General features: G+C 44.6%; 1 protein-coding gene across 3 annotated transcripts in view; it reads right to left on the bottom strand.

Annotated features, from left to right (window-relative positions):
- atrn (attractin) overlaps nt 1–17,076 on the bottom strand; it is a 113,304-nt gene that overhangs the window by 82,631 nt on the left and 13,597 nt on the right. For all 3 annotated transcript variants that reach the window (XM_035168953.2, XM_047341591.1, XM_047341592.1), the window contains exons 3-11: nt 16,261–16,374; nt 15,934–16,062; nt 12,415–12,611; nt 9,355–9,523; nt 8,073–8,163; nt 6,954–7,203; nt 5,886–6,069; nt 5,519–5,673; nt 2,590–2,674 (exon numbers count right to left, since the gene is read on the bottom strand). In XM_035168953.2, coding sequence (XP_035024844.2) covers nt 2,590–2,674; nt 5,519–5,673; nt 5,886–6,069; nt 6,954–7,203; nt 8,073–8,163; nt 9,355–9,523; nt 12,415–12,611; nt 15,934–16,062; nt 16,261–16,374 — 1,374 coding nt within the window. The remainder of the gene's footprint in view (nt 1–2,589; nt 2,675–5,518; nt 5,674–5,885; nt 6,070–6,953; nt 7,204–8,072; nt 8,164–9,354; nt 9,524–12,414; nt 12,612–15,933; nt 16,063–16,260; nt 16,375–17,076) is intronic.

Here is a 17,076-nt window from a genome sequence, read left to right as displayed (position 1 = left end):
GAGTGAAATTAGAGTTTTGATGACCACTGAAACCTGAACAGACACTTAAGTGAAGGGCTGAGAGTAATAACTGGATGCACTGAATCTGTGGGGATTTATAATTGTTCTGAAAAGAGTAAAGCCAATTACAGCCTTTGTTTGTGCAGCACTCGTTATAGACGACTTTAAAAAAAGGAGGCAGTAAAAAGCTAAATAAAAACAAAACTACCGAGTGAGAGCAGATATTTATTGGCAGGAGAAAAGTGAGATGGAGCCAAACCGAGAAATGCTTTAAAAAAGGTAAAAGAGCAGTAGCTTAAAAATCAATACTAAGATCAGCTGGAGGCCAAAGTGAAGAAGCTGAAATGTGGGTTATTTCCTGTTGCTTATTTTTGCCTCAGTGAAGCAGGAACGAGAGAAATGTTTCCTTCGGTCATCAGTGGTTCACCTTCAAACTCACACCTGACCTTCAAGACTCCGCCTTCTCTCAGCTCTTTTCTTTAAAGTACCAGTTTTCTCCGCTTTGCATTTTTCAATTTTCTTATTTGATCATTTATGCTGTTAAGCCTCGCTGCGAATTGCTTTTTCATGTCTTCCTCATGGAAAGAACGTTAAAATAAAGCTCAATATCGCCGCTCTTGAACTTTGCTCGTCTTTTGTGATGGTGTTGAATCAAAGTTTTGACGGATGAATAAATGAGTGGATGAGCAAACTTTTAATTGCTCCTGAGGACCAGGAGACATCAGCGAGCACCGACTCGAAGACGGTGATTCGTGTTAATATTTGATGAGTTCTCCACGACAGGATGTATAATTTAATGTGGATCGCTGTGTCTTGCTCTGCTGGCGAAGCAGATTAGGCCGAGCGATGACTCATCCCTTCTGGTCAGCGCGCCGCCCCGTTACCATCCGTTCTGTGCAGACTGATAATGAAATGTCACGTAACGAGGTTTGTATTTTAATAATGGTACTTTTTCCATGAGTTGTTTGTCTTTTTCCAACATTCTGCAAATTTTACACAGAATAAGTTGAGTAAGATTTTTTAAATTTCGTCGACACAGCATGTTTAAGTTTGTTTTAATCACTTTTATACAATTTCTACTGAAAAAGATTTCACTTCTAAAGTTCAGTGGCGATTATAAAGTTATTATGAAGTAAGGAGCTGAATTATACCTGAATCAGAAACAGTCAGGGTTGTGAGATGTATTCTACTAAATTAAAATAACATTTTCACCTGTTTGAAACAGACTGTATATATAAACGACAGCTCACCAAAAGTGAAGCCCAATTATCTCCGTCGCCCCCTGGTGGCTTGCTGCAGAACACGTCACAAACCCTGCCTCCTCTTTGTTATGGACTAAACTTAAAGTAAACATCTATTTTCTCTGTCACCCTTCGATCTCTGCTGCTCAGACTCTGGCTCCAATTGACGTCAAAAGCCCAAGATGATGGAAATCAGAGATATATTATACGACGGGAGGAAGTGGAGACGAGTCGTGCATCATTATTAACAGTCTATGGTTTGAAATGAATATTTAAGTGATAAGGACCCTATTGTTTTGAGCTTGACTTGATGAATCAGATCGTGGAAAAAAAACAACAAGGACGTGATCATGAATAAAAGAAACGAGGGAATCTGTAATCTCCCCGTTAGAGAAGCTGGAAAATGTCGACCTCAAAAGAAAAATCACACTCCAGCTCATAATTCCATCTAATGCAGATACTGTACGTACTGAACACGTTAGGTTACATCACATGTTCATTTCAACATACATTAAATACCATGAGTGCATAATTAAACACATGTGGGCCACAGAGGAAATGGAACCTGTCACCCTGGTTTACAAGCTCACGAGAGAAACTAGGTTACTGAGGGAAATCAGGTTAAAGCTGAAAAATCATAGAACATGTTTACATGCACTGCAGCGACATGTCCGATTTCTACTGTACTCGCTTCGTTCATATTTTATATTTAAGGAGTAATATGTATTTTCAATGTATAGCAACATGCAAATAGAGGAAAAATGACGTTAAGTAGAGCAAAACAACAGCATCAAGTGTTCGGCCACGATAAGAGAACACAAATACGACCAAATATATACAACTGAATTAAATTAATATAGTTTATAAACATGTTTCTATGTGAACGTTGTCTGTTGACGGCTCATATGGGTCGATTTTTAATTGACTAATTGACAAACTGATCAGGCTTTAATCCAGACGTGTAGGATCGCCCAGACCTGAAATCATAAACGTGGCTTTTTGTTCAGAAATCAGGTTCCTGCAAAAAGACACAAGAACCTGGTTCCTTCATAAGAACGTCTCATATTAGTATGTGATATGTTTAGACTGTAAATTAACACCCTGACTTCATTTTCAACGACACTTCAGAAGCAGATCCCAGTAGGTTAATTAGACGCTTGTGATCAGGATATAATGCGATGATTAAATTGATGTCTACATTGTAATTCATCCATTCGATCATTATCTTGGGGGCTCTTGGTGTGAGGAGACACTGTGAACCACTTCATTTACCATTTCAAATATTTAAATTAAAAATAACCATCCATTAAACGTCTCCATGTATGAAGTTCTGCTCCGGAGTGAGTACCTGTCACTGAAGACCGCAGAGTGCCCGAAGCGGTTGACGTCATTGTAGAGGTCCGGTCGAGGCAGCACTGTCCACTCGTCGCACGCTGCAAAGACAGGAAGACGGAGAGGTCAGACCGTTGACCTGCTCCCACATATTCAATCACACGCGTCTCCAGCAGTTGACATGCCTCTGGTGGCGAGCGAGACCTTTAACGCCTCATATCCTGTTGTCAATCAACAGCTCGGTTGGAGAGAGATGTCCTTGACCGAGGCGCCGCGCGGCCACAGGAGCAGCGGCGGTGGCGAGTGAATGAGTTTCTCTGACATCCATTGAAAATGATCTCATACAATAATTACGTTAGCGGCTCAGCAGTCAACCCTGTGGATTCAGAAGTTTCATCTTTTCTTTTTTAGGAATGCTTCCGATCACACTTCCTTTGGTCAATAGATGAGAAATAAAATGAGGTGAAATAGACACGATCAACAAACACAGGAGCACTTGCGTGTTGATACACCAACATTCAGGGCTGGGTCTTTCTTTAAGATAAATAAAGATGTAAATAAAGATGGACTGCTTGATCGCCCCCTGGTGGCTGGCTGCAGCATAGGTCCCTGCCTCCTCAGTGTTTGTGGACGGGACATTGACTTAACTACAAAGTCCACATCAAATTAATTTGAGGGAGTTCTTATCACACCAATGTTTGTTCAATGTTTAATTAGTTATTTGCTGATATGAAAACAGGCTGAAATATGGCTGACAGCTGAGAGCTGATAAGCACAAGATGGGGAGGAGTTAATAACTGCATTTCCATGTGGACAAGAGCCGAGCAACATGTTGAAATCCATCCACCTGTATACTGAATATAAGAGGAACTGTTAAAATAAATGCACCTCAGATTAAGTCAGACACTGAGATGTGTTCACCTGTAAAACACCACGTTAAAGCATCCTGGTTAAATACATGACAGAGTCTGGTGATGGATTCACTTCTAAATGAAGCTCCTACAGTGTGTGACAGTGTGTGACAGTGTGTGCACCCATCTTGTGTCTGCACAGACAAAAAAGAAACCACAGACAGACCCGACATGTGAGGCTGAGAGTCAAAGCGGCTGGAACACAGAGGAGCGACTGCAGTGTATCACCTTCAGTTGGTACAATGCAGTGCAAGTCATCATCTTCTCCCAGAGGAGGGAGCGACATCTCCCAGAGCTCATCGTCCACAGGCAGGCAGTGCTCTCTGCTGTCGCACAGCGGTACTGCAGGTGGAGTGGCGCATTGCCCCTCGGAGCAGGGATTGATTACCACACCATCCACCAATGTCAGGGCAGCGGACGGCCCTTAAATTCCACGCTCTAATTGAGTTCGGCTTGTTAAGGAGCGGCAATTAGTCCTCGATGTGCGGCCCGTCTCGACTGTAATTACCGGACGATTAGGTAGCTGACAGCAACCCTGCAGCTGGCGTGTGTGTGTGTGTGTGTGTGTGTGTGTGTGTGTGTGTGTGAAGAATTGTTGGCTGGTCTTTTTTGCTCAAAGACAAAGTGAGAGGTCAGGAATAAGGGTAAACGAATATTTTATGTTTTTAAATTTCTAAAAGGGAAGTCATGAAAACAAGTCACTTCCTGCAGTGACGAGTGTCAGACGACTTCGTCTCTTTGAGCCAATCAAGCGAGGACATGTGGTAACGAACATGTGTATAAATGGGCCACTTTACAGAGAATTAAACTCACGTGCTGCCTCTACACGTGCTGCTGCAGCCTTCACCTTCACGCCACTCACAAACGGTTTGGAGAGGTTTCAGTCCCAGCATGCAATTCTCATGAACAAAAGCCGATTGCACAGGGAGAGGAGGGGAGAGGAAGGGGGGGTGCCTGTGCCCCTGAGATTGTCATTCCGCTTCCTGTCAATCATCTTGGTAATAACACAGAGAAACAGAATGTCTTGGGGCCATTTCGCGGCAGGGAATTCCACCCCCCCTTCCCATCCAGGCGGAATGAAGTCTACGATTAATGAGCGGCTTATGGCAGCGCTGCAGAGGGAGGCCTGTTGATGAGGGCGGCAGGAGAGTTTCTGACCGAGCAGACAAAACCAACTTTAAAATCAGGTTAGAATTAGTTACACTGCAATCGACAACATTCACAATGAACCAATGAATCCATCGCTCTTCTCCAGACGCACACACCTGAGCCGCTCTTCTCTCTGCTGTGACACGAGCTGAGGGTTAAGTATCTCGACCGAGGGCATCTCAGCAATAAAAGGAGGTGAGAACAAGAATGAAACACAGGGTAGAAAAGTAGGGACCTGAGATTATGCCCCCGAGGCCACTGGTGTGAATCATCTAGGTCTGAGCTTCCATCACTTTGTGTTTACCTTCACCTGGAAGTGTGAGCTGCAGCTCCACGAGACTCTCTCCGTGGAGAAATCTAGTCAGAACAGGCGACGTGACAGTGAGCCTCTGGAATCGCGTCTTCGAGGAATTCACAACGATTTGGCGACTGCCGATGGAACAGATCTGCTCAGATCAGTTCTAGAATTTGTCTGTGGCTGGAAAATCGGGGTTTCAGGCTCTCTGTCAGATTCACGTACACACATATCATACATGAACCTACAAATATTAACTGGGAGTGTGAGGAGGCAGAACCACGCCACACCACATTATTAGGCTTCTTTTGTATGAGCGCGGGCTGCACATCGAGCATCGTGTACATCGAGCTGCGACATTTGACCTTCTCTTGGCTCAGTGGAGCTGCTCAATGTCCGACAACAAAACACTGCGGCCGAGCTGAAGAGCTCCCGAGTGAGAGCCCGAGCGACCGTGTGAATGCAGAGCAGCTCGGTGCAGGAAAACAAAAAGACGATGCACGCTCGGCAGAAGGGCGGCGAGGAGAGAGGAGTGCAGGAGCTGCTGTTGTGTGGCCGTGAGTGTGTGTGTGTGTGTGTGTGTTACACACCCAGACTGTAGACCAGGAAGTCGGAGGAGAAGCACTTGGCGCCATGGCTCATGGATGTGTCATTGTGTGTGTTTCCTCCAAACACCAGCATCGCCCCGCTCACTATCACCGCCGTGTGGAGGTACCGGAAGAAGCCGCTGTCTCTCAGGATGGTCCTACACAAACGCACAGTGATGGTTGTTCGGAAAAAAGTTCAGAAAAGCTGTGTTTTATCTGCTGTTACAACTTTTCTTGAGGATTAGCTGCTACTACAAAGTGCTGTCTATTTGTGTTCCACTGCCACAGAGCTATCGATCAGCTTTGGGCAGTTCTAATAAAACTTTTAGGCCTGAAGAGGAACAAATTCATTTCAAACAGAAGAGCTCACCACTTCCTCTTGTCCACGTCGAACTTGTACAGGTCTCCAGCCAAGCCGTACTTGGTGGCGCTGAAGGCCTTGTAGCCGCCGTGGATGTAGATGCCTCTGGTGCCCGGGTCGAAAACGCTGCTGTGGCCGTAGCCGCCCTGAACCAGCGCGCCGTCCGTAAACACCATGCTCCACGTGTTCTTGGCTGCAGGGTTACACAAGAGGAGCTTTCACTGAGCAGCAGAGAAATCAGTCCAAGGTCTCAGGGTGCGTTTTGTGGGGGATTGAGATTTTGGCGCCAGCAGGGATGTAATGTTTGTGAACTCAGTTTACGCAGCGTTTTACAACTGAAAGAGAGATAAGCTGATACAAATATTTGTAGTATTGCTCATAAAACCCATTACAAGTACAAGAGTACTATCAGAAAGTCATCAGATTGTATTGGTGACTGCTCAGGTGAAGATTATCAAATTATTTGTGAGCCAACAGGAGATACACGTCTTCCCATTGACTCAGACAGATCAGCTTTGAGACGACGAGGCCTCTTAATGAAGTCTGGTTTCCTGCCAACGTGTTTGGTGGATTGGATTGAAAACCGAAATCTCGTTAGCTTCATGTTTTCAGTTTTGCTTTGCTGTTGTTGTAAACTGATATATAAAAAGGCACTCGGACACAGTCAGGCTTATTAGCACAAGCAAGGGAGAAGCTGAAGGCTGAGAGCAAGGACACACGTGGTCAAACACAACAACTGCACACTTGGACATAGCCGGAGATTGTGCGGGTCAGACGCACAACAACAGGAATGTGCGTAACATTCAGGCGAGGGGTGGAACCTGGGTGGAGCAGCAGGAGGCAGGACATCACGTATAAATAGAATATTGCTGTTTTTGCAAGTTGACGTTGGCGTCTTCTACGTGTGCGTCTCCTTTTTCATCCTGAAGTGTTTGTTGTTGGACATTTTTTCTGCTTTATCCTCACGTGGACTTACTCTGGCGTTTTCCAGACTTTTTACTAGGGGGGGCGGGAACAGCCCCCTGAAAGAAGCTCGAGACAACCCTGTCTGAAACCCCGACATCATGTCCAGCTTACCGATGTTGTACTCCTGGACCCGGCTGATGTAACCATACAGAGGACAGTGTCCGAACAGAACCAGCATGATGGGGTCGCCCCCCTCCTGGGAGGAAGGCACAATGTGGGCGGAGTGTCCCACCACAGCATACTGCTCCTTGGCCCGGGGGGTCAGGAGGACCCAGGTCTGGTTCTGGATGTAGAAAACCCAGAGCTGGCTGGACACGTTCCCTGAGGAGTCGATCTTTCCTCCGTACATGAAGATCTTTCCCTGAAACAAAGACCAACAGTGGAGCAGAATTAGATCCTAAAAACTGAATCAATGGATCTCGATGTATTCCAGTTCAGTTATGGATTTTATTTTTGGGTAAATTTGGTATATTTTCTCACAAAGAAAAGCTTAGTTAAAGAAATTGTAAAATAATACCGGAACGTGATGTATTTCTCAGTTTCACATGTAATATCAGCTCAATGACAAAACGGGTTTGTGTTTCTCATTGTGCATTTCAAGGTGACGGAGCAGCGTCAGCTTTGTACGAACCGGCGAGGCTACGTCCTCCTGAGAGACCGAACCGCGACAGCATCCGCGGCTGCGAGACTTTCATCGGCGCCATCCGTTTTGTATCAACACTGATTTCATTTCAGATTTGTCTGGTGAGCCCGCATTAACTTTCAAGACACAGTCACACACGCTGTGATGCAATTTGTTCATTACAAACGCCGCAGCCCAAACGCTGTTCTCCCAAACCACAGAGCAGACAGACTGCGTCTTCCTGTGAATCCTCCCCTCTCCCTCGCTGCAATTTATTATTCCATCAGCGGCTGCTAACAGTCTTTTTGGCTGAGGAGAAACTGCTTCACCACTTCACTGCAGTATATCAAAAAACCCAAAGATTTAGATATTAGTTCCAGACAACAAACAGACACACTGCTGAAAGCACAAATAGCAGGAAGAGGACGTTGCAACGTTTTCTGCCAGCGCCTCGATTTAATTTAGTTGTCATCTGTTATGTTCTCGTCCTCTTTGACGTCGTATTCACGGTGCAGCCGACACAAACAACACATGCATGTGAAATGCACACTGATCATCATTTTGTGTTGCGTCTGCGTCTTGGCGTGGATGCGAGTTCCTCCACAAACCTCGTGCAGCGCCAGCGAGTGGCCGTATCGAGGCGTGACCGTGTTGACCGAGGGTTCGAGGCTCAGCCACCTCTTGCTGCTGAGGTTGTACCTGCACAAACAGAGGGAACAGAAACGTGTGGTGAGCGTTACAGCGTCTCAAACGGTTTTATATGAATGTGTCCTCATCTCATCTGTGCTCATTTTTACACATCAAAGTAAAAGAAAACGATTTCCTTCACGACTTGACGAGTGAGTTTCTGTATCTCTAAATATATAAATATGTATCTGGGACATAGTCTGTGATAACGTATGAAGCCAGACAAAAATAGAGTCCGTGGGGAACACCTGGCTCCAAATGGTTTGTCTTTTTTACACAGTTCTAGATTACAATTCCTCACTTTTAAACTCCATGAAATGAAGAGGAACAATGTCCGATCACTGGGAAACTGCTTGAATCATTGAATGCAGCATGGAATAAGATCCGAATGGGTCAATAAAGCAGCAGAAGGGAAACTTTCAAGTCACAAACACATTTGAAATTATTGTCACGCTCAAACATAAACTAAAATACCGCACAACAGACTGTGCTTGATAAATCCACAGAAGCGTCCGAATAAACTTGTCTCAATCAAGGTTACAAAGTTTCAATGACCTCTAACGACTGAATCCTCCTAAAACAACCAACCGATGACCTCACAGGACAATTCCTAGACAGGAAATGCTTTGATTGTTATCATGACATCATCATCATGAGCTCGGATCGTGTGTCTTTCATTTACGTCGGTCGTACGGTGTAAAAAGTGACGCTGTGAAGGATATTTATGATGTTGTTCGAATATGTCAGAACAACAAATATAAGATCTTTTACAGTCTCATATAAAAGACCCTGGACAGAAATAAAACGAGACCTTAGCCAGCCAGCAGACCGTGAAACCAAAACGTGAGTCAAGGGAATCAGTGTGATCTTTACTGGGTGGAGTTCAGGGCGAGGAGCAGCAGCCTATCCTGTAATTTCATGGTTTTAATCATGTCTTTTCACGTCTGTGCAGAGCTCTGTCCCGTCGACCTCTTCATTTACAACCATCAGGAAGTCCTGTGGCTTCTTCCTGACGGCCAAGTAATACTCCAGCACTTGGTTTACCAGGCAGGCAAGTTAAAAATAATTAAATTCCTGCAACAGAGACGCTGTGTTTCAAAAGCACCTCCTCTACCGTCTCATACGAACGGCAGGACTCATGACAAGCGAGAAGAGCAGAAGCCAAAACGCCTTAAAATCCTCCTGTAGATGCTCAGCACTTACGCTTTGACCACGTGATAGTCAGAGGCGTTGAAGACGTAACCTCCGATGACCCACATGATGCCCTGGTCCACCACAGCCTTGTGGGCGGCCTTAGCCAGCCCCGCCTCGGTGTACTCCTCCCGGGTCCAGAAGGAGGAATTTGCAGGAGCTGAGACGGAGCAGTCTGGAGCTGAGGAGAAAACAGAAACCACAGAAGGAATCAAGGCTTGAATGGAGACTAAACAATTCTGCATTTGTGATAAACAGGATAAACGAACCCCAATAGACATTTTAGGGGATCATTCCACCAGATTTCTAGCTTGTGAAAAAGTTGCTGTATTAGTGGATTAAACTCTCACAGGCTTCATTAGTTCACATTAATGTCCTGCAGTCAGGGAAGAGTGAACAGGAAACTGTGACCATCTGCTCTCGCTGAAATGAACGAGTTATGATCCGAAATGTGTTAAGTTTATTAAATTATGAAAGCAAGGCATTGATAGAAAGGCAGAAAAGTTTAAGGAGCATTTTAAGGCTTCAGATAAGTGAGGCTGATGATGCTTGTCCTCACACTGTCCACTGCTGCTGATCCTCTGTTCAGCCTCTGTCTCAAACACTTGGTTTTTCTTATGGCTTTTTAACTTTAACGTTCACAAACAACCTTTAAAAACCCACACTGGAGGAAAGAAACCCTGAACAAGCATCAGGTTTTTAAAAAGGTCAGACTAATTTGAGTGGAATATTTCATTAGAGACAAATGTTTTGGCCAAAGCTGCCTTCCCCTCTTACTGGACGAGAACAATAACACCAGCATAAACCGGAATCGCTCCTGAATGAAGGGAAAGGATTCTTCTAAGTTTTTTGGGCAATAACAACTGGAACGCCAGAAATAGAAAGCTCGCCCTCGGCCTGTCGATCGTTTGAATCTCACACGCTGTGGTGAGGTTTCAGGGCAGTCGTTTGATCCGGTTCATCTCATGTCGGCACCATCCTCACCTGATGAAAGGCAAAACCTGCCTGGAATAAAACATTCACCAGCTAATTAGTGCCATGGCTGCACCATGCAGCAGAGACAGGATGTAAACCACTTGCATAAAACAATGCAGAGGTGACCACGTGACAGGAAGTGTTGTGATTCACTGGAACAATCAAGGTCACATTAACCATCCTGCTCTTTGTATTGGTCAGCGGCAGTGAAAGTCCCCCAGAGGCGAATACCCCTCAATCCGACTCCAGCATCACTGAGCAAACTCAATTACCTCTGCACCGAGGTGGCATTTCCATAAAACAGAAGCTGGACTCATCCTCCCTTCAAGAAGCGGTTTGTAGAAGCTACACATCTGTGAAAGAGACCGAATGCACGGCTGGATTTACTGAGCAGACATCTGTCTCTGCTCGTGCAGTTGGTTAGAAAATGAGTTCATTTGGAAGAGAGCAGCGCCGAGTGCACTAAGTGTCCTATTCTCCGGCTAAAACACCATGACAGGGTAATAAAGGCTTAAAAAAAATTGCCAGTCTGTTTCCCCGACTCCCTCAGCTTTGGTAATTAGATCATGAGCACACTGAGCTGCTGATATAACTGCAGTTAAATTAAGCTGTTGTCTCGGCTTGTGCGCGGCAGCGCAGTGGAGCCATTTAAGAACTAATAGAGTGCTTAGGCTCATATGGATGGATTTTATAAAAAAAAGTACAGTAATGGCAGGTCATCGTCATATAAAATACAAAAAAAAAACTATATTCATGACTCAAAATGATGAGAAAACTGATCAGAGTTTATCAAAGTGCAACAGGTCAGAGCAGATGGAGGCTGTGGGGGCAGCAGGAGCTCAGCAACGGGGGAACTGGGTTGAATCAACTGATAAACAGGCAAAATCTGGTTGATGGAGTCAGTATCATTCTGTAACATTATCATTCTACTTCTATAGAGCAGCTTAGTGCTGAACTGCGATTTTCACCACATTTATTCCAGGTCTTGGTTTAAAGGAGGAAAAGGTTTGAATGCAGGTCCGACCCAGTTCCTTCCTTCTGTGTGGAGTTCGCATGTTGTCATATTTCTTAACACCTTCACTCAAAACCCGACACTTGCACTCAAATAACCCGCTGGTGCTTAGATTTGCTCTGCTTGTGCTCAAACTGTGCGTTTGCAGGGAGATATTTTGTTGTTTGTACAGATTTCAGACGGACTCGTTGACTATCCGAGCACAGAAGGAAACAAATAAAACAATAATATATATATATTTCACATGTGCACAGAAGAAGCTAAATTAATGAGGGTTGGTGCAGGAATATTTTTTCCACTTTCAAGTGAAGCAAAATAAGACGTTTAATGAGAAATCGCTCAGTGCTGATCAGCAGTGGAGGGTCAACAGGCAGAGACCTCATCCTCAACATATTGTTTCTCCCTCTAAATCATGTGTTTTTAATAATTACATGAGCAGTCATCCTCAGAGGGTCCTACTCAGGGCACTTTACCAGATTATCTGACTACTTCAGTTATAAATTAGCCTGATAATTAGGCTGAATTGGCGTTTTCTGCTCACTCCATTCATTCTATATGATTTGCTGAAGAAGTCTAAGATGTGGGCGACAAATCGGTGGTCCGGAACCAAGCTAATTATACAGTCCCTCAGTATTTCACTGTTCCCAGCTCTAATCACTTCACACTGTCTGACTGAGATCCAGCAGCTCTGCATCAGACAGAAACACAAACAGAGGCAGAGTTGTTACCTCTAATCTTCGGGTTTGGTTATTACTGAAAGCGCCATAACTGCAGCACAAAATCAATTAGAAACAGGAAGGGAGACGCACTGTGTTTCCACCGATATCCCGTATTAGTCATTTTTTGGCTGGTGGAAGTGAATCTTGGCAGTTTAAATTTATGGCAGCGGAGCCACTGTTCATTCTTGTGCACAGAACGCAGGCCCAGTAGAGAGCTTATCTTAATAGCTGAGGAGTATTTGGCGTGCGTGGGCCTGCCGAGGCCAACCCGATGACATCGTGGTTACTCAAACCAGCGCATCGCATGAGACAATGAGGTCACATCCACTGGCAAAGCGAAGCAGCGCCTCAGCAGCGCCGGCCCACCTTGCCATCCCGTCTTGCAGACGCAGGAATCGTCCTGGCAGCGACCTCGCTCGGGGTAGCCGCAGTCAGCCAGGCAGTACGGGACGTCGCAGGCTTCTCCCTTCCAGTTGGCGTCACACTCGCAGAGCACCGAGGTACTGGAGTTCCCCACACGACACTCGCCGTGGCCCGAGCAGTTGTTGGGACAGGAATTCACCCTGAGAGGGGGTGGAGAAGAGAGAGAGAAGTCTGTGAATAAAATATCAGGATCACCTTTAAACTGGGGAGTTAGATGTGCTTTAGTGGAGGGAGTGGCTCAGCTGTCCGCAGGCTTGAAGCTGGAATATGCAACATTCACCAGCTCCAGACAGCTGAACGTGCTGCTGCTGCTGGCGTCGTCCTCCCTGATCAGTTGGTCAAGCACCTGCCTCAACACTTGTCGAGTCTTCTCAGAGGGCCGCCTGCGCTCGGACAGCATCGAACTACCGGCTGAAGTTACTGGCAGATATCAAGTCACCGCAGGCACCGCAGAGCAGATGGCAAAACACGCCCCAATCTGCAGTAAAACAGCGACACGGCGTCTCTCTGGTTTGAAAGTACGAGGTTGTTTTCGTACCTTTATCTCCTCTGTTAGGAGTCAGGGAACACATATCTCAAATTCCATTAGTTAATTATTGCTGGTGACCAGTTTTCTTCTTTCTCTCACTTGGCACAAACCAGCAGCCGATGAGTGAACAGAGTAAAACAAACCTCACGGCTGAGGCTGGTTTCAGAAAACAGACATTACCAAAGTCTGAGTCAGGACTGTGAACTCTGAGATGATGAATCCTGAGCAGAGAAACTGATCTGCATTAGTTCCCTCGCTTCTGAGTATGTTCACCCTGCGTTAGGCTGAATGGAAATAAAAAGCCTTTATCAACAGAGCAGAGATCCTTCGACTCACCATGGCAACGGGTAAATAAAGAGCTTCTATCTAAACTCCAGTGGAGCTGTAGAGATAATGATTGACCCCAAAAAAACAAAAACAAACTGCAGCAATGAGGAAGAGTGGAAAAGTTAATTTTTTACTTATGGAGGTCAAACAGATAAGACTTTTATAAGTTTATAGATCTATGATTGTGGCCTCAGAGTGCCACCCAGTAACAACCCACTGATTCTGCTGACTTACAGGTGATAAAGCATTGAGGTTAAACTCAAGTGTAAGTCATTGAATGTTAAAAACTACATTTAATCCAGTTTTTAAATATTAAAGTCTCTTCAGCTGCAGTCATGCTTATATTTGCCAATATGCAAATTTATATTTTACAGAATAAACCATGAAAAAATATGAGCATTTACATCTTTGCATACATTTTATATAAAAAAAATTATATGTATTTTTCTATGTGGTTATATTTGTTTCTTCTTTTTATTTATAGGTATTCATAACAAAGTTCATGGTTAAACCTTGATTACATGTCTCTGTAATAAGGGCTTTTATATTTAAAATCACCATCTGAAATTTTAAAACAGTATGCTAAAAAAAATATTATTTCATACTACAACAAAAATCCATATTGCTCAGACTCTGATTTGAATGTCTCTGGCCCATTATTGAGTCCTGACTGGTTCGGTGAGTAAAGACTGAAGCGTCGTGTCAGACAGTTTCTTCAGACTCAGCAGGAGAAGTCGAGGAGTCACTCCTGTGGGTTTGTTTAAGAAAACCTGCCAGCCAGCATGTTATGCTCACAGAGTTACCATGGTAACTAACTCAGAATTAAAGTCATCTCAGTTTCTTATCCTAATGTATGCACATGAGATATTAACAAAACCAGGACCCCCACTCATAACCTACGATGGAGAGAAAACCAAGAAAAAAGAAGCAAACGCAGTTTCCTTATGTAAATGTTAAAAAAGAAACTGTGAACATTGGACGAGACCAGAATCCGCCGGAATAATGACGAGTAAACAACAGTAAAACTCTAATTAAACACACCGTCCTCCATCAAAGCAAGAGACCGAAGTGAAGAAGGTAAAGTTTGTCTCTCGGTCCTGAAGACAGACGTGTTTGCAGGGAGACAGACGACACGCCGGGGCCCTCGCCGTTCTTTCATGTTCCTTCAGCAGTCTGATGGTTTGATGTTTCGCCTCCTTTGCCACCTCTTCCAGACACCAAAGACCGAGGGGCCCGGGGGCACTTTGCTTTCATCCGACTCGCTGCTTCTCTGCCCAACTTCAATCCCATCGCTATGGTGACGCTACCAATGAGCGAGGGGCGAGGGGGACGCAGGGGTCCATTGTGTTCCTTTTGCAGATGTTTGGAAGAGACAGGCTCCACTTTGGCTTTTAGAATATTGTTCCTTTTAATCCCAGTTGAACCGACTGGAACAGCATCTTTCTATGTTTAGTTTGAGGAGCGTGAGCGTGCATTCACAGCTATATACAGTCTATTGTTTATAACTTGAATATAGATCTAAATAAACTAATCTAAGTTTCAATCTGAACCGATCATCCTTAAAAAATGTAAAGATATTCAGGGGAAATTGAATTGATAGAAACTAAAACATGGCATTTAAAGCAGTAGCGGTCGTAAAGATTTACATTCTCGACTCAGCTGGTGTAACGACCCAATGTAAAAAAACACATGTGGACAACCGTCCTCCTGCTAAAGTGCCGTCAAACCGGTCGTGTCCGTGTGCAGAGTGAATCATGCAGAAAGTAATACGTTTGTGTGAGTCACTGTGTTCTGAGGGAGGGAAGTGGGCCTTTCAACGCCGTGAGAAATCCTTTGCACTGAGCGTTTCCTTCTCAGGAGTTAGCATCAACACACGTGTCACTCGGTGGAGACGTTGATCCAGGGGCTGCCTCCATCGTGGATTCATGTTGTGGACTCTCAGAGATGCCAACTCAACCGTTTGGCAGCAGCACGCACTCAGCTGCAGAGGCTCAGGAGCAACGTGATATGAGGAAACTCCCTTCTTAAAAAAAAAAATCACTAAAAACAAATGACCAGATCTAATAAAAATGTTTTCATCTGTTTTGAAGGAACAGCCTGTTGACGAAATTAACTTCAACTTGCTCAAAGGCCTCGTGTAAAGCCTGTTTTCCCACTGGTCGTAAAAACAACATTCAGCTTTTGCAATGAGAATAGAATCAATCAAGATATGACACACACAGAACTTCAAGAACAACTACATCTTAGTAACCACGTGCAAGAATTATTCTCTTCTTCAAATTGTGCAAGATGCAACAGTGAAGACTCCGAAAACGACGCACTGGGGAAAAAACTGAAAGGCCCACTCTTCTACTGGCAAAGGGAAAAGGATTTGACCTATTCTTAGCAAGTTCATCTGTAATTAAAAACACAAATGTGATCATTTTGGTTTAAAAAGGAGGTATCACATTCAAGGGGTTAACTTTTAAAAATGGAATCAATGGAATATATACTTGGGGCAGGGTCGGTAGTTTGATCCCCAGCTCCCTGCATGCCAAAGTGTCCTTGGGCAAGAGGGTGAATGTGACTTGTAGTGCAAGTCATGGTCACGTGTGTGTTCATCTCACCTGTAGGAGATGTTGAAGCCGGTGAGGTTGTAGGCAGCGTCACTGAAGAAGTGCAGCAGGGCGAAGCCGGACTGAGACACCACCTCTGGAACCGTCTCGTTCCCGTAACGCTCAGGGACGATAAGACCACTGCAGTAACAACACAAGAGTCAAAATGAAGGCTGCTATTGGAAGGGATTTATTTTTAATGGTGTAATTAAATGGTTCAGCAGTGGTTTGTAAAATAATCCCTGCAACCCTGTAAAAAAAAAGCAGACGCAGATTTCCCCTCAAGAAATCGAACGCACGTCGAGCTTCACTCTTCAGACAACTCCACAGGAAGTGTACCTGAAGGCAGCGAGCAGCGGGGCGTAGATGGAGTCTCCGTCGTACACGTACAGGTGGTCCCAGCTGCACTCGGTGGCAAAGTGGTTGAACCTTAGTCTCAGTACGGTGTTGGGCCTGGAACACACACAGACACACACACACACACACACAGACACACACACACAATGAGAATGCCATTGTTGACATGAGATGACTGAGAACATTATAACTTAATAACGTATTTATCCACTAGGGCGTTGTAAAGGTTTGTTGTGAATGAACGTTATCTGCTCTATATTTGCATGAAATCACAGAATGAACCGCTGAAGAATATACATTTAATATAATTATATACTTAATTGGTAATATAAACTTTCATGTGTTTGTGTAAAATCCACCTGATAAATCTGACAGTGAAGTTTTACATCACACAGGAAGTTAAACTTGCTGCTGAGCTAAATGAATGAACGAACCGTCCATGGCAGAGTGTTATTACAGTAAAGAGCATCGCATATCAAGGCAGGAGAAACAAGCTTGTGTAATCAGTTTTTGATTTAAGACATTCATGAGATTCTTCCAAAATGCCGCGGCTCTAAATTTGGTTAACATCGCAAAATGAAATCAGTGAAAAGAGGAGGGGAAGGAGCACAAAGGCCCATTTAGCGTTTTAACGACGAGAGCACAAGATGTACAGGAGGTTTTATGAATAGTCACATTTTCCTCCTCGAAATTTAATTTGTCGGAGTGAAACGGTGACTCACTCCTCGCGCCCCCCCCCGTGCAGACAAATAAACCGAAGAATGGCAGCAGCCCCAAGGTTTGATCACAAAGAAGACT

Source organism: Hippoglossus stenolepis, chromosome 10 (assembly GCF_022539355.2).
Source record: "Hippoglossus stenolepis isolate QCI-W04-F060 chromosome 10, HSTE1.2, whole genome shotgun sequence".
In the NCBI taxonomy this organism is placed as follows: Eukaryota; Metazoa; Chordata; class Actinopteri; order Pleuronectiformes; family Pleuronectidae; genus Hippoglossus; species Hippoglossus stenolepis.
This window is presented reverse-complemented; position numbering and strand designations above follow the sequence as displayed.